This window comes from Salmo trutta, chromosome 30 (assembly GCF_901001165.1).
Source record: "Salmo trutta chromosome 30, fSalTru1.1, whole genome shotgun sequence".
Taxonomy (NCBI): domain Eukaryota; kingdom Metazoa; phylum Chordata; class Actinopteri; order Salmoniformes; family Salmonidae; genus Salmo; species Salmo trutta.
The window spans coordinates 26,570,303-26,593,652 of NC_042986.1; the positions used below are offsets into that span (position 1 = coordinate 26,570,303).

Here is a 23,350-nt window from a genome sequence, read left to right on the forward strand (position 1 = left end):
CTTGACAGAGCACGCCTCCAGCATCTTTTCATTTTTTCTGTGTCTCACAAATGTTCTTCTTTGTGATCCAAACACCTCAAACGTAGATTCGTCTGTCCATAAAACTTTTTTCCAATCTTCCTCTGTCCAGTATCTGTGTTCTTTTGCCCATTTTAATCTTCTTTTTTTATTGGCCAGTCTGAGATATGGCTTTTTCTTTGCAACTCTGACTAGAAGGCCAGCATCCCGGAGTTGCCTCTTCACTGTTGACGTTGAGACTGGTGTTTTGCGGGTACTATTTAATGAAGCTGCCAGTTGAGGACTTGTGAGACGTCTGTTTCTCAAACTAGACACTCTAATGTACTTGTCCTCTTGCTCAGTTGTGCACCGGGGCCTCACACTCCTCTTTCTATGCTGGTTAGAGCCAGTTTGCTATGTTCTGTGAAGGGAGTAGTACACAGCGTTTTACCAGATCTTCAGTTTCTTGGCAATTTATTGCAAGGAATAGCCTTAATTTCAGAATAGACTGACAAGTCAGAATAGTCAGAATAGACTGACAAGTTTCAGAATAAAGGTCTTTGTTTCTGTCTGACCACAAGTCTACACTGTATTTCTGATCAATTTGATGTTATTTTAATGGACAAAATATGTACTTTTCTTTCAAAAACAAGGAAATTTAAAACTTTTGAACGTTAGTGTATACAGTTGAAGTCGGAAGTTTACATACACTTAGGTTGTAGTCATTAAAACTAGTTTTTCAACCACTCCACAGATTTCTTGTTAACAAACTATAGTTTTGACAAGTCGGTAAGGACATTTACTTTGTGCATGACACAAGTAATCTTTCCAACAATTGTTTACGGACAGATTATTTCACTTATAATTCACTGTATCACAATTCCAGTGGGTCAAAAGTTTACATACACTAAATTGACTGTGCCTTTAAACAGCTTGGAATATTCCAGAAAATGATGTCATGGCTATAGAAGTTTCTGATAGGCTAATTACATCATTTGAGTCAATTGGAGGTGTACCTGTGGATGTATTTCAAGGCCTACCTTCAAACTCAGTGCCTCTTTGCTTGACATCATGGGAAAATCAAAAGAGATCAGCCAAAAAATTGTAGACCTCCACAAGTCTGGTTCATCCTTGGGAGCAATTTCCAAATGCCTGAAGGTACCACGTTCATCTGTACAAACAATAGTACGCCAGTGTAAACACCATGGACCACGCAGCCGTCATACCGCTCAGGAAGGAGACGCGTTCTGTCTCCTAGAGATGAATGTACTTTGGTGCGAAAAGTGCAAAACAACAGCAAAGGACCTTGTGAAGATGCTGGAGGAAACAGGTACAAAAGTATCTATATCCACAGTAAAACGAGTTCTATATCGACATAACCTGAAAGGCCACACAGCAAGGAAGAAGCCACTGCTCCAAAACCGCCATACTTCCAAAGTTGTGGCAAAATGACTTGAGGACAACAAAGTCAAGGTATTGGAGTGGCCATCACAAAGCCCTGACCTCAATCCTATAGAACATCTATTGGCAGAACTGACAAAGTTTGTGCGAGCAAGAAGGCCTATAAACCTTACTCAGTTACACCAGCTATGTCAGGAGGAATGTGCCAAAATTCATCCAACTTATTGTGGGAAGCTTGTGGAAGGCTACCCGAAACATTTGACCTAAGTTAAACAATTTAAAGGCAATGCTACCAAATACTAATTGAGTGTATGTAAACTTCTGACCCACTGGGAATGTGATGAAAGAAATAAAAGCTTAAATAAAACATTCTTTCTACTATTATTCTGACATTTCACATTCTTAAAATAAAGTGGTGTTCCTAGCTGACCTAAGACAGGGAATGGTTACTAGGATTAAATGCTAGGAATTGTGAAAAAGTGAGTTTAAATGTATTTGGCTAAGGTGTATGTAAACTTCCGACTTCAACTGTAAATCCAAAAATGGATGTAGCAACTACAAATTGCTCCTGTCATGACTGGCCTTTGAGGATCAGGTTACAGTAGATCAGCTCTACAGAGATATTTCTCTCCCACAGGTGGGAGTTTTATGGCACCTAGTTTGGGTGTGTGGAATGTCTTTGTGCCTTATGAAGACTTTACAGCCCAAAACTAGAACATCAAATAAATGGATTCTGAGACAATATATTTCATGATCTGAATCCGAATGGGTGGGAATAATGATGTTATTAAAAGTTAAATGAGGACCTTTTAACAAAAACATTGTAACTTGAAGAGTTTTCATAATGTGTATATGATGTTTAGATACTTTACGTTGTGTAGAAAATATCCAAATTAAAGACGATAATACTGTGTTTTTGTGATAAGACTGTGATTTTAGTTGTCTAAATGAGATCATAATAAATTCTAATACCTTGCCTTGTAACTAGTTACGCCCCAGGGAACCCATAGAGCATGTCATGAAGACGGAAACGCCCCCTATTGACCCGAGTGTATAAAGTATGTGAGTTAAGAAAGAACTTACTAGACTAGAAGACCATGCGCTGCAGCCAAGGTCTTCGATTAGTCACGACCCCGAAACACAACACAAGGTTGAAGAAGTCATTTAGCAGACGCTAAAGAAGACAAAGGAGTCTCTTAGCAATCAATGCTATGGTAGAGTAGCTGTCCTAAATACGGTATCTAAGAAGGTGATTTCAAGCAAGACCACTCGGTTATTCTCTTCAAGTCATTGTTTGTCTACACTGCTCTCATTCCCATGCTGGGATCATCTACACGGATGATTAGCCGTCCTGAGAAGTCCACTATTACAGAACAAGTGCAAGGAAACAGACAACTAAGAGAAAGGACATTGTGACATCTTGTGGACAATCAGAGTCTTACACCTGAGGACGAAAAGACCAGGCCATCCAAAGATATCCAACGGAGATATCCATCAGAGACACCCAACAGAGACCTTCAACATGTAAATACATGCATTACACTTCTTACCCAAGGTATTAGGGCTAAACTAAGTCAAATCAAATCAAATCAAATGTATTTATATAGCCCTTCGTACATCAGCTGAAATCTCAAAGTGCTGTACAGAAACCCAGCCTAAAACCCCAAACAGCAAGCAATGCATGTGAAAGAAGCACGGTGGCTAGGAAAAACTACCTAGGAAAAACTCCCTAGAAAGGCAAAAAACATAGGAAGAAACCTAGAGAGGAACCAGGCTATGAGGGGTGGCCAGTCCTCTTCTGACTGCCGGGTGGATATTATAACAGAACATGGTCAAGATGTTAAAATGTTTATAAATGACCAGCATGGTCAAATAATAATAATCATAGTAGATGTCGAGGGTGCAACAAGCACGTCCGGTTAACAGGTCAGGGTTCCATAGCCGCAGGCAGAACAGTTGAAACTGGAGCAGCAGCATGGCCAGGTGGACTGGGGACAGCAAGGAATCATCATGCCAGGTAGTCCTGAGGCATGGTCCTAGGGCTCAGGTCCTCCGAGAGAAAGAAAGAAAGAGAGAAAGAGAGAATTAGAGAGAGCATATTTAAATTCACACAGGACACCGGATAAGACAAGAGAAATACTCCAGATGTAACAGACTGAACCTAGCCCCCCGACACATAAACTACTGCAGCATAAATACTGGAGGTTGAGACAGGAGGGATCAGAAGACACTGTGGCCCCATCCGATGATACCCCCGGACAGGGCCAAACAGGCAGGATATAACCCCACCCACTTTGCCAAAGCACAGCCCCCACACCACTAGAGGGATGTCTACAACCACCAACTTACCGTCCTAAGACAAGGTCGAGTATAGCCCACAAAGATCTCCGCCATGGCACAACCCAAGGGGGGGGCGCCAACCCAGACAGGAAGACCACGTCACCCCTCCCATGGACGGCATGGAAGAACACCAGTAAGCCAGTGACTCAGCCCCTGTAATAGGGTTAGAGGCAGAGAATCCCATTGGAAAGAGGGGAACCGACAAGGCAGAGACAGCAAGGGCGGTTCGTTGCTCCAGCCTTTCCGTTCACCTTCACACTCCTGGGCCAGACTATACTTAATTATAGGACCTACTGAAGAGATAAGTCTTCAGTAAAGACTTAAAGGTTGAGACTGAGTCTGCGTCTCTCACATGGGTAGGCAGACCATTCCATAAAAATGGAGCTCTATAGGAGAAAGCCCTACCTCCAGCCGTTTGCTTAGAAATTCTAGGGACAATTAGGAGGCCTGCGTCTTGTAACCGTAGCGTACGTGTAGGTATGTATGGCAGGACCAAATCGGAAAGATAGGTAGGAGCAAGCCCATGTAATGCTTCGTAGGTTAGCAGTAAAACCTTGAAATCAGCCCTTGCCTTAACAGGAAGCCAGTGTAGGGAGGCTAGCACTGGAGTAATATGATCAAATTCTTGGGTTCTAGTCAGGATTCTAGCAGCCGTATTTATCACTAACTGAAGTTTGTTTAGTGCTTTATCCGGGTAACCGGAAAGTAGAGCATTGCAGTAGTCCAGCCTAGAAGTAACAAAAGCATGGATTAATTTTTCTGCGTCATTTTTGGACAGAAAGTTTCTGATTTTTGCAATGTTACGTAGATGGAAAAAAGCTGTCCTTGAAACAGTCTTGATATGTTCTTCAAAAGAGAGATCAGGGTCCAGAGTAACGCCGAGGTCCTTCACAGTTTTATTTGAGACGACTGTACAACCATCCAGATTAATTGTCAGATTCAACAGAAGATCTCTTTGTTTCTTGGGACCTAGAACAAGCATCTCTGTTTTGTCCGAGTTTAAGAGTAGAAAGTTTACAGCCATCCACTTCCTTATGTCTGAGACACAGCTTCTAGCGAGGGCAATTTTGGGGCTTCACCATGTTTCATTGAAATGTACAGCTGTGTGTCGTCCGCATAGCAGTGAAATTTAACATTATGTTTTCGAATGACATCCCCAAGAGGTAAAATATATAGTGAAAACAATAGTGGTCCTAAAACGGAACCTTGAGGAACACCGAAATTTACAATTGATTGTCAGAGGACAAACCATTCACAGAGACAAAGTGATATCTTTCCGACAGATAAGATCTAAACCAGGCCAGAACTTGTCCATGTAGACCAATTTGGGTTTCCAATCTCTCCAAAAGAATGTGGTGATCGATGGTATCAAAAGCGGCACTAAGATCTAGGAGCACGAGGACAGATGCAGAGCCTCGGTCTGACGTCATTAGAAGGTCATTTACCACCTTCACAAGTGCAGTCTCAGTGCTATGATGGGGTCTAAAACCAGACTGAAGCGTTTTGTATACATTGTTTGTCTTCAGGAAGGCAGTGAGTTGCTGTGCAACAGCTTTTTCAAAATTTTTGAGAGGAATGGAAGATTCGATATAGGCCAATAGTTTTTTATAATTTCTGGGTCAAGATTCGGCTTTTTCAAGAGAGGCTTTATTACTGCCGCTTTTAGTGAGCTTGGTACACATCCGGTGGATAGAGAGCCGTTTATTATGTTCAACATAGGAGGGCCAAGCACAGGAAGCAGCTCTTTCAGTAGTTTAGTTGGAATAGGGTCCAGTATGCAGCTTGAGGGTTTGGAGGCCATGATTATTTTCATCATTGTGTCAAGAGATACAGTACTAAAACACTTTAGTATCTCCCTTGATCCTAGGTCCTGGCAGAGTTGTGCAGACTCAGGACAATGGAGCTTTGGAGGAATACCCAGATTTAAAGAGGAGTCCGTAATTTGCTTTCTAATGATCATGATCTTTTCCTCAAAGAAGTTCATAAATGTATTACTGCTGAAGTGAAAGCCATCATCCATTTGCGAATGCTGCTTTTTAGTTAGCTTTGCGACAGTATCAAAAAGAAATTTCGGATTGTTCTTATTTTCCTCAATTAAGTTGGAAAAATAGGATGATCGAGCAGCAGTGAGGGCTCTTCGATACTGCACGGTACTGTCTTTCCAAGCTAGTCGGAAGACTTCCAGTTTGGTGTGGCACAATTTCCGTTCCAATTTTCTGGAAGCTTGCTTCAGAGCTTGTGTATTTTCTGTATACCAGGGAGCTAGTTTCTTATGACAGATGTTTTTAATTTTTAGGGGTGCAACTGCATCTAGGGTATTGCGCAAGGTTAAATTGAGTTCCTCGGTTAGGTGGTTAACTGATTTTTGTCCTCTGACGTCCTTGGGTAGGCAGAGGGAGTCTGGAAGGGCATCAAGGAATCTTTGGGTTGTCTGAGAATTTATAGCACGACTTTTAATGCTCCTTGGTTGGGGTCTGAGCAGATTATTTGTTGCAATTGCAAACAAAATAAAATGGTGGTCCGATAATCCAGGATTATGAGGAAAAACATTAAGATCCACAACATTTATTCCATGGGACAAAACTAGGTCCAGAGTATGACTGTGGCAGTGAGTAGGTCCAGAGACATGTTGGACAAAACCCACTGAGTCGATGATGGCTCCGAAAGCCTTTTGGAGTGGGTCTGTGGACTTTTCCACGTGAATGTTAAAGTCATCAAAAATTAGAATATTATCTGCTATGACTACAAGATCCGATAAGAATTCAGGGAACTCAGTGAGAAACACTGCATATGGCCCAGGAGGCCTGTAAACAGTAGCTATAAAAAGTGAGTGAGTAGGCTGCATAGATTTCATGACTAGAAGCTCAAAAGACGAAAACGTCATTGTTTTTTTTTTGGTAAATTGAAATTTGCTATCGTAAATGTTAGCAACACCTCCGCCTTTACCGGATGCACGGGGGGTATGGTCACTAGTGTAACCAGGGGGGGAGGCCTCATTTAACACAGTAAATTCATCAGGCTTAAGCCATGTTTCAGTCAGGCCAATCACATCAAGATTATGATCAGTGATTAGTTCATTGACTATAACTGCCTTGGAAGTGAGGGATCTAACATTAAGTAACCCAATTTTGAGATGTGAAGTATCACAGTCTCTTTCAATAATGGCAGGAATGGAGGCGGTCTTTATACTAGTGAGATTACTAAAGCGAACACCGCCATTTTTAATTTTGCCCAACCTAGATCGAGGCATAGACACGGTCTCAATGGGGAAAGCTGAGCTGACTACGCTGACTGTGCTAATGGCAGACTCCACTAAGCTGGCAGGCTGGCTAACAGCCTGCTGCCTGGCCTGCACCGTATTTCATTGTGGAGCTAGAGGAGTTAGAGCCCTGTCTATGTTCGTAGATAAGATGAGAGCACCCCTCCAGCTAGGATGGAGTCCGTCACTCCTCAACAGGCCAGGCTTGGTCTGTTGAGGAGTAAACTAAGCATAGTTTACAAATTTATCCAAGTGTTGCTTTTTCTCTTGCTCTCTCTCTCTTTCTTTAAATCTCCATCTTGTGTAACACGTGTCATACTGTGTTAGTCCGCTAGGGACCTGTTGTCATTGTATTAAGTTCTAATCAATAACCTAGACTGTGTGTATGTGTATCTTATGTCATCATTTAGCTTGTTAGTAAATAAATAATCAACTCAATTTGTGTGGTACGGAATGATTAGTGAAACCCGGGTTTGTGCAGATTTAAAGGATTATGCGAAGTTCAGAATGAGTGTAAGGCGTGGTGGCAGTGAAGTCAGACGCAGGAGAGCAGAACTAGGTAATAGCCGGAGCAGTTTAATTACAAAACCAACGGCATACAGAAATAACCAACATGGGTAAAAAACCCGACGCGCACCAGTAAACAATGTGCACAAGCACTTACAACAAACAATACCACACAAAGACATGGGGGGAACAGAGGGTTAAATACACAACACTTAATGAGGTAAATGAGAACCAGGTGTGTAGGAAAACAAGACAAAACAAATGGAAAATGAACAGTGGATCGACGATGGCTAGAAGACCGTGACGCCGACCACTGAACGTCGCCCGAACAAGACAGTCCCCCCCCCTCCCCGAAGCGCGGCTCCAGCAGCGCGCCGACACTGGCCTCGAGGACGACCCAGAGAGCGAGGTGCAGGACGGAGACGGTGGAACTCCCGTAGCATTGAAGGGTCCAACACATCCTCCCCCGGAACCCAGCATCTCTCCTCCGGACCGTACCCCTCCCAGTCCACGAGGTACTGAAGGCCCCTCGCCCGACGCCTCAAATCCAGTATGGATCGAACGGAGTACGCCGGGGCCCCCTCGATGTCCAGAGGGGGCGGAGGAACCTCACGCACCTCAGACTCCTGGAGCGGGCCAGCCACCACCGGCCTGAGGAGAAACACATGGAACGAGGGGTTAATACGGTAATCGGGGGGAAGCTGTAACCTGTAACTCACCTTGTTCAGTCTCCTCAGGACTTTAAATCGCCCCACAAACCGCGGACCCAGCTTCCGGCAGGGCAGGCGGAGGGGCAGGTTTCGTGTCAAAAGCCAGACCCGGTTCCCCGGTGCGAACACCGGGGCCTCACTGCGGTGACGGTCTGTGCAGGCTTTCTGGCGCAGCACGGCGCGCTGAAGGTGAACATGAGCAGCGTCCCACCGCCAAACGCCGTCCGAACAAGGAGAGGAACCGACTTGTTGGAAGTCATGACAATGAGACTGATATGAGGAAATGATTGACTGCTATGATATCGAGATTCTGGTATATTCTTGAGTTAATTCGGGAAACGGTAACTCATTAAACAAACTTTTCCCGTGGTGCCCCAGGTTACTAATGAGTTAATTGTTAGAATTAAACATAGTTAATTATTCGATAAATAGCATGTCATCTCATTAATGATAGTCCCGTCACGACACCCCTTTTAGTCATTTAAAAGTGCAAGTTTGAGCTTGTGTCTATTAGGCCTATGGATTATTATTTTTTATCAGCATGAATTAGTTTGAGCAATAAAAGCCCCAATTTTATTTTATTCCATAGGCTTGGCTTTGCACTATCCAACTGTTGCAAGAGCTAATTTTTCACTGGCTGTCCACTGGTTTCATAACCAATGATTGATAGGCAGTTTACACTTCTTGAATTCAACCATTATTGGGTTCAAATTTGTTAACAGCCATCCACAACAACCACAATCCGTAAGGCGCAAATAGCTAAATGAGAGAGCAGCAGTGTGATTCACATGAATGCGCTATGTAGATATCAATAATAAGTGATATCCGTATCGCCGTAGACTACACCACTGCTGTCATCCTTACCTCCAAGCGTTTATTCAAATTGGATAATCTTTGGATGCTGACAGCAGTCGCGACATTGGAAGACATAGCTTAGACTGTAGCCTACAAAAGCCTATTCCTGCTCTTTTCCCGTGATCCATCAAACACATTTGGTGTGTCATCATAGTGTCTCTGACTTGTGGTCAGACTCACTCAGATGGAACAAACTTAAACTTGCGCCTTTTTTCAATGCTGAGTTGAATGTCATTAAGAAAACAGAGAATTGTCAAAGATTTTTTTTTCGCAAACATCCTTTCTGAATTTAAAAGTAATCCTTGAAGTAATCATGTAGTTTTTCAAAAGTATCTGTAATCTGATTACAATATTTTTGCTGGTAACGTGACAGATTACAGTTGCCAGTTTTTGTAATCCCTTACATGTAAAAGATTACATGTAATCCATTATCCCCAACCCTGTCCGACATTAAGGTGTATGGTAACACTTCATTTTAAGGGGTTCTTATACAGTTTATCTACTCTAACAAGTATTGTAGTTAATTGTAATAACTCATAGTTACACTGTAATAACATCATGTAACTAGTGGTAACTGCAGTCTGTAATTACAGAGGTGTAACAAGAAATGCTCGTTACCATGCTTGTTACAAATGTAGTTTCTTCTCAGCTGCATCTGATTCAGTAATAACTGTCACAAGGTTGTAATGTCTTGTGGACAGATGTGCTGGGTGTCCAAGATTACAAAGGTGGCGGCTCAATTGGCTTTAATTACCTACCCGTGAAAGCGCTCTCTTCAAAATCTCCACTCATTGTTGTTGCTAACACTTGCCCCAAAACAGTTTACCATCTGGGTTAACTTGGTTGAGTTTACAATAACAGATCAGATATAGGACAACCTCACTGACTGGGATCTACCATATGGGTGTCATCCCCAAAATGTATAATTAATGTGTATGTTATCCATTATGACAACCTGAACCTTCTTGCCCTCCAAGTGAGAGGAAAACCCACAAGTACACCACAGAGTACATGTAATATCTGCATAAGTCGCTTGTAATTACTAGGTGCTACACAGAATGTAGGTAGTTAAAATTAGGTGTAACTTGAAGGCTACTTACTTGTAATTAATGTGTACTTATATAGTACGTTATCCATCATGACTTTCTTTTAAAGCTTCCGGAAGCACCATCGAAGTGAGAAAATAAACACACTAGAACATCACAGAGTACATATAATATCTGCACAAGTACAACGTTAAAAGGTGTTACACAGGATTTAGCTAGTTAAATGGATAAAAAGACGCAGCTGACCTCAATTACAAATCTTATAACAAAAGGTATGAATACTTATGGAAATTATGTATTTATAATATATATATATATATATATATATATTCACTTTGTCATTACGGGGTATTGTGTGTAGATTGATAAGGAAAAAAATATTTCATGCATTTTTGAATAAGGCTGTAACGTAACAAAATGTGGAAAAAGGGTCTGAATACTTTCTGAATGCACTGTATAACTAGCTAGCCCTAGTTAGTTGTTGTGTTATCCAGCTATCAATAATAGTGCTTGTGTTGACACAAGTAGCTAGCTAGCTAGTTAATGTTAACATGCTAGGTGTCTCACGTAATACCCTTAGGGTACAGATACCCTGAGAACAAGGTTCAGGGAAGATAAGACCATTGAGCACAGCTAACATTAGCAAGTGAGTAGCACCATACCATATTTGCCAGCTTTAGGTAGCTAGTTAGATAGTCAAGGTTAGAAAACTAGCTAGCTAGAATACTAACTAATCCCAAAAAACTCAACAGATTGCATGGAAAGTCTATTCTGAAGATGGTAACTAGTTAGTTAGACTTGCTTTCTATGAGAATGACAGCTCTATAACACACATTTTTATGGCAACTGCTCGGCCTCCAACCGCAAGGCACTACAGAGGATAGTGCGAACGGCCCAGTACATCACTGGGGCCAAGCTTCCTGCCATCCAAGACCGTGCCGTTATTTTTTGAAACCACACTGTCGGTTAGGGGCTCGTAAGTAAGCATTTCACCTTAAGGTCTACACCTGTTGTATTCGGTGCATGTGACTAATACAATTTGATTTGATTTGACATTTCTATGTGAATTTGGTCGGGTCACCCAAAAAGTTACAGTACATATTGCAGCTTTAATAGGCTTAGAATTTGGCTAGCACAAATGACTATCTCACAATTTGAACAATACAGTGAGGGTAAAAAGTATTTCATCCCCTGCTGATTTTGTACGTTTGCCCACTGACCAAGAAATTATCAGTCTATAATTTTAATGGTAGGTTTATTTGAACAGTGAGAGACAGAATAGCAACAAAAAAATCCAGAAAAACGCATGTCAAAAATGTTATAAATTGATTTGCATTTTTAATGAGGGCAATAAGTATTTGACCCCTCTGCAAAACATGACTTAGTACTTGGTGGCAAAACCCTTGTTGGCAATCAGAGGTCAGACGTTTCTTGTAGTTGGCCACCAGGTTTGCACACATCTCAGGAGGGATTTTGTCCCAATCCTATTCATAGCAGGACATCCAGATGCATCCAAGGGAAAAATACTTAAAAAAAGGGTTCAGGGTTCTTGTGTCCTTTAAAGACCAATGGAGTTAACAATGTGATTTTCAAGTGGTTTATATATATTTCCACACTATGAGGTGTGAAATAATACTTTAAAATTGTTAAAAGGATGATAATGCCCTTTTAGTGTAAGAGCTGAAAAACTGCCTGATATTTCATGCTGTTTAGATGAGATGGAGTTTTGGCGTGAGGCAAATTAGTTAGAAGACCAATAAGACGGAGTTCCAAATAGGGATGGGTACCGAAACCCGGTATTAAACGGGCTCCGGGGCTAAATTATGAAAGACCGTAGTATCGATATGCTCCGACGTTATCGGTTCTGCTTTCGGTACTGGAGAAATTAAGAAAATTCTTGTCCTATTTATTATTGCTACATAAATGTTATCTTCCACATTATATCTCACCAACCGTTTCTAACTTGTATCATGACGTGGCCCTTTCTAGGTATAGATCGTGGCATCCCTCTCTCTCTCTCTCGTACACCCAGGTTCTGTTATCTCAGGTCGTAAATTCCTGGAGGAGACTCTCTCCTCCTGGCCATGCAGTATATATAGAGAGAGAGTTACACAGTAGAACAAAGGAACTTCTTCTACATCACAAAACTTGAGAACTGAACAATATCCATGTTTTGGAGAATGTGTAAACGGTCGGTGGGGAAGCCAGCTACGAACCGGTCCGTTTTGTTTCATGTTTGTGACCTCATGAAAGACAATACAGTCACATTACCATAACTCTGTTTATACAGGTGCCTCTGTTATGAGGTTTGCATCTAATTATTGTATAAAATAAATGAGTAAAGATGAAACTATTTGTGAAATGACGTAACAGCAACTCGCCCAAACCTCCCCCACTTCTCCTTCACCCAAATCCAGATAGCTGATGTTCTGAAAGAGCTGCAAAATCTGGACCCCTACAAATCAGCCGGGCTAGACAATGTGGACCCTCTCTTTCTAAAATGATCTGCCGAAATTGTTGCAACCCCTATTACTAGCCTGTTCAACCTCTCTTTCGTATCGTCTGAGATTCCCATAGATTGGAAAGCTGTCGCGGTCATCCCCTTCTTCAAAGGGGGAGACACTCTAGACCCAAACTGCTACAGACCTATATCTATTCTACCCTGCCTTTCTAAGGTCTTTGAAAGCCAAGTTAACAAACAGATTACCGACCATTTCAAATCTCACCGTACCTTCTCCGCTATGCAATCTGGTTTCAGAGCTGGTCATGGGTGCACCTCAGCCACGCTCAAGGTCCTAAACGATATCATAACCGCCATCGATAAAGACATTACTGTGCAGCCGTATTCATCGACCTGGCTAAGGCTTTCGACTCTGTCAATCACAACATTCTTATTGGCAGACTCAACAGCCTTGGTTTCTCAAATGATTGCCTCGCTTGGTTCACCAACTACTTCTCCGATAGAGTTCAGTATGTCAAATCGGAGGGCCTGTTGTCCGGACCTCTGACAGTCTCTATGGGGGTGCCACAGGGTTCAATTCTCGGGCCGACTCTCTTCTCTGTATACATCAATGATGTCGCTCTTGCTGCTGGTGATTCTCTGATCCACCTCTACGGAGACGACACCATTCTGTATACCTCTGGCCCTTCGTTGGACACTGTGTTAACTAACCTCCAGGGGAGCTTCAATGCCATACAACTCTCCTTCCGTGGCCTCCAACTGCTCTAAAATGCAAGTAAAACTAAATGCATGCTCTTCAACCGTTCGCTGCCCGCACCTGCCCGCCCATCCAGCATCACTACTCTGGATGGTTCTGACTTAGAATATGTGGACAACTACAAATACCTTGGTGTCTGGTTAGACTGTAAACCCTCCTTCCAGACTCACATTAACCTGTCTGGGCGAGCGTCCCACCCTAGTCAACAGCCAGTGGAATCGCGTCGCACAAAATACAAATACCTCAAAAATGCTATAACTTCAATTTCTCAAACATACGACTATTTTACACCATTTTAAAGACAAGACTCTCGTTAATCTAACCACATTGTCCGATTTCAAAAAGGCTTTACAGCGAAAGCAAAACATTAGATTATGTCAGGAGAGTACCCTGCCAAAAATAATCACACAGCCATTTTCAAAGCAAGCATATATGTCACAAAAACCAAAACCACAGCTAAATGCAGCACTAACCTTTGATGATCTTCATCAGATGACACTCCTAGGACATTATGTTATACAATACATGCATGTTTTGTTCAATCAAGTTCATATTTATATCAAAAAATAGCTTTTTACATTAGCATGTGATGTTCAGAACGAGCATACCCACCGCAAACTTCCGGTGAATTTACTAAATTACTCACGATAAACGTTCACAAAATACATAACAATTATTTTAAGAATTATAGATACAGAACTCCTTTATGCAATCGCGGTGTCAGATTTTAAAATAGCTTTTCGGCGAAAGCACATTTTGCAATATTCTGAGTAGATAGCTCGGCCATCACAGGCTAGCTAATTTGACACCTACCAAGTTTGGTGCTCACTAAACTCAGAATTACTATAAGAAAAATTGGATTACACAAAATCTCCTGCTGTTCTTCGCCCAGAGACAGTAGACACGTCATTCCACTTTCTGGCGCCTTCTGAGAGCCAATGGAAGCCTTAGAAAATATCACGTTACAGCAGAGATGCTGTGTTTTCGATAGAGATGCAACAGAAGGACAACAAATTGTCAGACAGGGCACTTCCTGTATGGAATCTTCTCAGGTTTTGGCCTGCCATTTGAGTTGCCATATGAGTTCTGTTATACTCACAGACACCATTCAAACTGTTTTAGAAACTTTAGAGTGTTTTCTATCCAAATCTACTAATTATATGCATATTCTCGTTTCTGGGCAAGAGTAGTAACCAGTTTAAATCGGGTACGTTTTTTATCCGGCTGTGCAAATACTGCCCCCTAGCCCCAACAGGTTAAACATCTCCAATCCAAAATGAAATCTAGAATCGGCTTCCTATTTCGCAACAAAGCATCCTTCCCTCATGCTGCCAAACATTCCCTCGTAAAACTGACCATCCTACCGATCCTCGACTTCAGCGATGTAATTTACAAAATTGCCTCCAACACTCTACTCAACAAATTGGATGCAGTCTATCACACTGCCATCCGTTTTGTCACCAAAGCCCCATATACTACCCACCACTGCGACCTGTATGCTCTCGTTGGCTGGCCCTCGCTTCATACTCGTCGCCAAACCCACTGGCTCCAGGTCATCTACAAGTCTCTGCTATGTAAAGCCCCGCCTTATCTCAGCTCACTGGTCACCATAGCAGCACCCACCCGTAGCACGCGCTCCAGTATGTATATCTCACTGGTCACCCCCAAAGCCAATTCTTCCTTTGGCCGCCTCTCCTTCCAGTTGTCTGCTGCCAATGACTGAAACAAACTGCAAAAATCTCTGAAGCTGGAGATTCTTACCTCACTCACTAGCTTTAAGCACCAGCTGTCAGAGCAGCTCACAGATCACTGCACCTGTACATAGCTCATCTGTAAATAGCCCATCCAACTACCTCATCCCCATACTGTATGTATTTATTTATCTTGCTCCTTTGCACCCCAGTAGCTCTACTTGCACATTCATCTTCTGCACACCCTATCATTCCAGTGTTTAATTGCTATATTGTAATCACTTCTCCACCATGGCCTATTTATTGCCTTACCTCTCTTATCCTACCTCTCTTATCCTACCTCATTTGCACATGCTGTTTATAGATTTTTCTACTGTATTATTGATTCTATGTTTGTTTATTTCATGTGTAACTCTGTGTTGTTGTATGTGTCGAACTGCTCTTCTTTATCTTGGCCAGGTTGCAGTTGCAAATGAGAACTTGTTCTCAACTAGCCTACCTGTTTAAATAAAGGTGAAATATATATATTTTTTTAAATGCTAGGTTAAACCGTTAATGTGAGAGAATTGTATTCCCTTTAAAGTTGAACTAAGTCATTGGCCCGCCCCCATGAGCACAGACATGATCTGGCTCATGGGACAGCCCTTTTCTACTGTTACGAATAAAACCCTCTCTGAAGAAATCTTCTTCAGACCACGAGTACCTCGATGGACACCGAGGGGGCAAAGGTTTGAGTAGAGACCACAAAAACCTCAGTTTAAGCTAAGGTTGTAATGGTTGTTGAACTCCTAACCATACCACGTGGAGCATTGGCTACACGACGGGAAATGTTTAAACTGTGAAACTATCGATCCTGACAGAATAAGAGCAAATCTTAGATACTAATTACTAGTCTGCAGCTAGAAATTATGTCAACCTGGGATGCGAAGACCAACAACTGCCGAAACTATTCTAATGAGAACATTTCTGAATGGTACTCTGAAGTATCCATTCTAACGACGAAAGACTTCAGGGAAGCAGAAAGAGAGACGCTCGGACGAACTCTCCGACAGAAAGACGGACGATTCCAACAGAGATCATGATGACACACCGAGCGTAAATATATATTGATTGTAATTATTCCCGAATGAGTGAGCGTTCATGTGCAAAGGATTAGCATTTCAATTAATATAATTATCAACTCTGTAGTGACTCCTTTTTGTCTTTCCCACCCTTCTCAGTCCACACTCACTTCCCTTTGTCCACCAAGCCGTCATATCGGCTTAGCCCACTAGGGAACCTCCCCTATCCTTTCCTTGTAACCATATCTACTGTTTGTTTGTTTACGCATTTCTGTGATTATTTAGTTAGTTAGTAAATCAATGATTAAGATAAATGGTGTATGGATGATTCATAGTAAAGGCTGGGTTCGTGCAGATAACCAACAATTTGTGACGTTTGGAATGAGACTAACATGAGGTAAAGAATAATTCATTAATTAGAAGACTTAATTGATTGGATATTAAAATATCTGAAGAGTTATGTTAGGAAAATTATAACTTTGTAATCTGAAGATTTTCCTTGGTGCCCCGACTTCCTAGTTAATTACATTTACATGATTAGTTTAATCACGTAATAATAATTACAGAGAATTGATTTGATAAAATAACAGTCTTCACTTTAATGATGCCAAAGACACGACACTTGCAATAAGATGAAGACATTCGTCTATGAGGCATTTTCACTATTCCCAATCCAGAAGAGATCTCTCTCGTGTGGAGCCTGTGTCTCTCACATGCTACAGCACACACACACACCAGAAAGACCCTGCTCTCTCGTGACGATGGCGGAGAGAACAAAACGTTCAAAAGTGTGGTTACACTTCACCAGAGTCGATGCTGACAATGCTCATTGCCACATGTGCAACAAGACTTTTGCTTGTAAGGGCGGAATCGCGAGCAATCTGTCCAAACATCTATCGAAATTGCATCATGTACAGGCATAGAAATGCAGAGTTTTTGACTGCCTAGCTCGTAGTTCATCTCTTGTTACCCGATCTATGTTAGGTATGTATGCTAGCAGCCTGGAGCCCACACATGGTGTTAGCTAAATTATGCGAACATTCGTTCATGATCAAAGTAACCATTAGCCAGCTGATTGTTTAGCTATGGGTGCGTTCATAAATTCAATCACCCATTTAAAGATTTTGCTACTTTTTTGTTAAAGTTGCAGCTACAATGAACCAACCCACTCCTCCCTCTAATACCACTGGTCCAAGCCAAAGACCAGCCCAAAGCCCCTTCACGCTGGCAGCTAGTGGGAGGATGACTGAGGAGGTATTTGTATTTCACGCCACGCGATTCCACTGGCTGTTGACTAGGGTGGGACGCAAGCGTCATTCATGAGTGCCACCTAGCCGTGACAAAGTTCATAGTGAAAGGCCTACACCCCTTTGCAACAGTGGAGTCCAAGGGTTTTAGGTTTTAGGTAACAGTCTGTCAGTATCAAATTAAATCAAATCCAAGTTTATTTGTCACGTACGCCGAATAAAACAGGTGTAGACCTTACAGTGAAATACTTACTTACAGAATCTAACAAACAGTGCAATTTCTAAGTAAAAAAAAGGTATTTGGTGAACAATAGATAAGTAAGGAAATAAAAAACAACAGTAAAAAAGACAGTGAAAAATAACAGTAGCGAGGCTATATACAGTTTTCGAGGCAATAACAGTATCGAGACTATATACAGGCACCGGTTAGTCGGGCTGATTGAGGTAGTATGTACATGTAGGTATGGTTAAAGTGACTATGCATATATGATAAACAGAGAGTAGCAGTAGCGTAAAAGAGGGGTTGGCGGGTGGTGGGTGGCGGGACACAATGCAGATAGTCCGGGTAGCCAGTGTGCGGGGGCACCGGTTAGTCGGGCTGATTGAGGTAGTATGTACATGTAGATATAGTTAAAGTGACTATGCATATATGATAAACAGAGAGTAGCAGCAGCGTAAAAGAGGGGTTGGGGGGGGTCACACAATGGAAATTGTCCGGGTAGCCATTTGATTACCTGTTCAGGAGTCTTATGGCTTAGGGGTAAAAACTGTTGAGAAGCCTTTTGGTCCTAGACTTGGCACTCTGGTACCGCTTGCCATGTGGTAGTAGAGAGAACAGTCTATGACTGGGGTGGCTGGGATCTTTGACAATTTTTAGGGCCTTCCTCTGACATCGCCTGGTATAGAGGTCCTGGATGGCAGGCAGCTTAGTCCGTACTGGGCTACCCTCTGAAGTGCCTTGCAGTCGGAAGCCGAGCAGTTGCCGTACCAGGCAGTGATGCAACCAGTCAGGATGCTCTCGATGTTGCAGCTGAAGAACCTTTTGAGGATCTCAGGACCCATGCCAAATCTTTTCAGTCTCTTGAGGGGGAATAGGCTTTGTCGTGCCCTCTTCACGACTGTCTTGGTGCGTTTGGACCATTCTAGTTTGTTGGTGAAGTGGACACCAAGGAACTTGAAGCTCTCAACCTGCTCCACTACAGCCCCGTCAATGAGAATAGGGGCGTGCTCAGTCCTCCTTTTCCTGTAGTCCACAATCATCTCCTTAGTCTTGGTTACGTTGAGGGATAGGTTGTTATTCTGGCACCACCCAGCCAGGTGTCTGACCTCCTCCCTATCGGCTCTCTCGTTCGTTGTCGGTGATCAACCCTACCAGTATATATTGCGTTGTATTAATTTTTAGGATATAGTAGTATAAAAGGGTTGTATGTTAGTCCCATCACTCCATAATACAAAACACAACAACACAATAATTCCATAATGATAATTCAACACAGGAAAACAATCATTTTTTTTACTGTAGGGAGATGATCAAGGCACTCAACCCCAAATATACCCCAGGAGTTACCTTAGTGACACATTAATTCCTACCTGGTATGGTGTAGAAAAGGCCAATGTGATCACTGAGCTGAAGGACGTGCCAAAGCTGGCCATCACATCAGGCGGGTGGACCAGCCTCTGTCAGCACCACTATCTCACTGTTACAGTGCACTACACAAGCCAGGGCAGTGTAAAACAGAAGGTCCTCCACACCAAGGCAGTGTACAAATCGCAAACTGGCGAAGTAGTGGCAGAGGAGATCTCAGACATTCTGGAAGAGTTTGAGTTAGAGCCGAGCAAGATTGTAGCTGTGACTGTTGATAATGCTGGCAATATGGATGTTGCCATCAAGAGTCTACACATCCTAATAATAGGATGCTTTGCATATTCATTGAATCTGGCAGCTCAGACGATCTACAAAATTATTTCCATTGATAAGTGGGCAGCCCGAATCAGAGCTGGGGTGTGGTTCAAGAGACCATCGATGTCCAAAAAACAGTCTTGAAGGAAAACCAGCAGCTCCTTGGTAAGAAGCCAGTTTAATCTATTAAAGTATTATTTTGAAATTCCCACATTTAACAATTTCATTAAATATTCAAGTGTGATTTGATTTGATACTGACAGACTGTTACCTAAAACCCTTGGACTCCACTGTTGCAAAGGGGTGTAGGCCTTTCACTATGAACTTTGTCACGGCTAGGTGGCACTCATTCAAAGCCCAAAGAGAAGGTGTGGGGGAACCTCTCCAAGCGCTATCAGGATGAGGACATTCAAGCCTTCCTGCATGAGGCCACAGCAATGGACCCCAGATTTAAAGGGAGGCCGGTGAGTGACGCCACCTGGGACGGGCTGAGGAAGGCAACTGTTGAGGGCAATGTGACAGGAGCAACACCAGGGCTGTCAGAGGAGCCGGAGCAGACAGACACAGAGCACCAGCAACAGGAGGAAGAGTCTGAAGGAGAAGGAGAGGAGAGGAAATGGAGGAGACAGTCCCTCCATTGAACAAAACAAGGAGTGCCTTGGAGGAGCTGTTCTCAGAGGAGGACAGGGAGTTGAGGTTGACGATCCAACAGGACACCTTGTCCCTCACCCTCAGCGAGCGTGTTGACCTAGAGGTCTACAAAGGCCTGCCTCCCATCCCCATGGCTGAAGATCCTGTGATGTGTTGGTGGGAGAAGAGAGCTACTCTGCCCCTGCTCACAAACATTGCAACAAGCTACCTTTGTGCTCAAGCCTCCTCCACCTCTAGCGAGAGGGTATTTTTGACTGCAGGGAACACAATAAGCCAGGAGAGGTCCCGACTTCTCCCAGAGAAGACAAATATGTTGATCTTTCTCCAGAAGAACTGCTAAGAACTGTTAGTCCTTCTGCAGCGTACCTGCAGGCGCCACCCGTGTTGCTCTATACCACTGTCTTTTCTTTTGCAGGAAAATATTGTTTATTTAATTTGTTTTACATTTCCATCATCACAACATTAGAGTCTATAATAGTGATTTGTTCAAAACATTACTGTTTCTTTTGCTGTAAATAGTTGTTTATTTTACATTTAAAAAAATAAAGCAATGTTAATTCTGTTCTTAATTAGTTTCGGGGTTTTTTTGTAAAAAATAACAGAAAGAACCGATAAGAATACCGTTAAAGTACCGGACCGATAAGCAGTATCGATAAGAGTAGTAATACCGTTAAAATCTTAACGATACCCATCCCTAGTTCCAAACCTATCTGCCAATAACAGCATATTTTCAGTTTTCCACTCCCAGACAGCAAAATTCTTGATTGAGAAATTGCCTTTGCTAAGAAGCTATTTTGGTTTCTTTTTGACCATTTTAATTGAAAACTATCACAGTAAGGTACTTAACTGTTACCCAGAAATTATTTGATATTGAGATTAAAAAAAACGTCTGCAGTGGACCTTTAAACACGGCTTGTAATCTCTGACTAGCGGTGTTATTGAATGAGGGTGTGGGCGCGGCGTACGCAGCACTGGGAGAGAGATAAAGCTTTGTGGGCTCCCAGACTGCGGTTTAGCAGGGAGTGATGGCAGTGTGCGGATATTGGGTGCAGGGCCAGATCAGACAATGCAGAGGAAAAAGAAAAGTCAAATTAACCTTTGGGAGACCCGGTGATGCAATTTTTGTGAGGTGCAGAGAGGAGAGGGGAGGGGAATGTAGAGAGATTGGAGAGGATGTTCACCTGCCTTAGAGAAAGGAAGTGGATGGTGCGTCCTCCTGATTCTTTTTCCTGTCACAAGGCCACAACCCTCCTGGCAAGAGGGTAAGAAGGTTTTTAATAGATAGTTGTCATGGCGATACCCCAGCTGACACCCTCTCATTGTCCGATCAGAAGCTCATAATAGAGAGGTTCTGCTGCTACAGATTTTAACTACACATTCCTCCCCTTCTCCCTTCTCCTCTTTTCACTTTTCTTTCCCTCCTCCTTTTTTTTTACTTCTTCCCTTGCCTCCGCTTTCCTCCATTTATCTCTTTCCCTCCTCCCTTCCTTTCCTCCTCTCCTCCTCTCCTTCTCTGTTCTCTCTTTTGAAGCATATACCCTGAGAATCAGATAGGTTGGTGGAAGGTCTTACTACATCCACTCATGTGTCCTGTTGATAGTCATCTCAGACATTCTAACAGGCTACATATTTGCCTGTTGCAGTGGAATGTTGATGTCATCCTGATTCCTAGTGATCCATCTCAATCGACAAATTGTTCCTAAACCTTTGTCATTTCACGCAGTCTACAGGGACAAAGTTGAATAAATCATTGCCGATGATATAAAGCATGCTAGTAAGGTCAAATAGTGAAATATAACACCTTGATTTTAAAGAGAGATCAGTGTTACCCTCTCCCTGGGTGCAGTAAAAACAGAGCACAGATGTTTATTGAATCTTAACATATTTTCTACGGCTAACCAAGGTATATTACCAGCATTTTTCTCCTGCAGTGTTCTTTATCAAAACATTTTTCTTTCAGATTTCTGGGGAGGGAAAGGATATCTGGACAGGCTTTCCTGTCTGTATAGATTTTGATATTAATTATATGCCCAAACTATGTGTGAAATCCTGTTGCTCTAGGATAGGATACAGTCGAGCAGCAGTTCACATTGACTCACTGTGTTTGTGATGTGTGCTATAAGATTAAGAGATTTTGGGATTCCCTTTCAAAATAAACCAACCACAGAATGTTGGACTGAGATCCAAGAAGACTAGGAGAAGAAGTAAACAAAATAATAGATAATATTTTGAAGGGAATCCAGCCCTTTAAAACGAGGGAATTTTATTGTTTGTTACTTTAAAGAAACTAGTCCTGAGAATTAGGTGTTGGAGATGCTGGGACAATTTTGTAGTGTGCATTTTAACACCAATAAACCCATATTTTTCTGAAAACTATTTTACCCGTATACATGGATGAACGCTTCTCCCTCTTTGTCACGGATGCCATGGTTGCCCTTAGTTTGAAGATGTCGTCCAGACAGGTGTTTTACAGATTTCTGTGTTCTCTTTTCGAGTCCCTCCGCATTTGCAATCAAATGCCGGAATTTTACCCACCTACTTAGCTATCATACTCTGCTTCCTCCAGAAAGTGGAGAGCCTTAGCAACACTTGTGGAGTTCTTTGTGATATCTTTCAAAAAAGCCACTTTAGAAAGGATGACCTACTGTACACATACTAAGCAGCTCATGTTATAGACAGAAGCGCGCTACATGGCAGACCAATCCGAACTATTATCTCAGCCAATCATGGCTAGCAGGAAGGTTCCTCACTTTTTCTGTGGCTAAACCAACTGGGCTCGTAATTTAACAATTTCATTGGTATTTAGAGATGGCAGACAAGTTTGTTTTTAAGGAAAATTAAAGTTGTTCCAGAATAATAAACGCATTTTGATAAACATTTAAAAATGACGTTCACATACGCCTAGTTTCCTGAAAAGAGTCACATATATTATTGGTGCTTGGTACCCATTGGGCTGTGCAATTATGAAATGCAACGTTGTTTATTTCTCTCTGGTCCTGTTGTTTTTCTCAAACATGCCCTAATGCAGTGCATAGCATTGGTTACCACACTGCATATCAACCATATCATGTTACTGATGTTGAGTTTGTTAATGGCAGCATAATTGACCCACTATCTTTATCTCTCTCACTCTCTCACCCTCTCCAGCTTCGTGCCCATGCAGTGAACATGAATGGTGAGCGAGTGGAGAGCCCCATAGACCTGTACATCTATGTCATAGACATGAACGACAACCGGCCTGAGTTCAAGAACCAGGTCTACAATGGCTCTGTTGACGAGGGCTCCAAGCCAGGTAAACACAGGGATGGATGGATGGAACATTGTCTCTTTCTCACTGACATGGACAGAAGAAAGTTCTTACATAAATCACACTGTAGAGAATAGTGAGTTTTACAGCAGTCTTTGCACATTACTTTGCTGTTCTGCGTGAGAAAAATGGAGCCCGTAGAGAATACCATTCGGAGCGT

The 23,350-nt window shown here is 42.4% G+C and overlaps 1 protein-coding gene across 1 annotated transcript in view; it reads left to right on the forward strand.

Moving 5' to 3' along the window:
* Positions 1 to 23,350, forward strand: part of LOC115168377 (cadherin-4-like) — a 559,301-nt gene that overhangs the window by 465,215 nt on the left and 70,736 nt on the right. Inside the window, exon 7 of the mRNA XM_029723578.1 lies at positions 23,031 to 23,175. Within this exon, the coding sequence (XP_029579438.1) occupies positions 23,031 to 23,175 (145 nt within the window). The remainder of the gene's footprint in view (positions 1 to 23,030; positions 23,176 to 23,350) is intronic.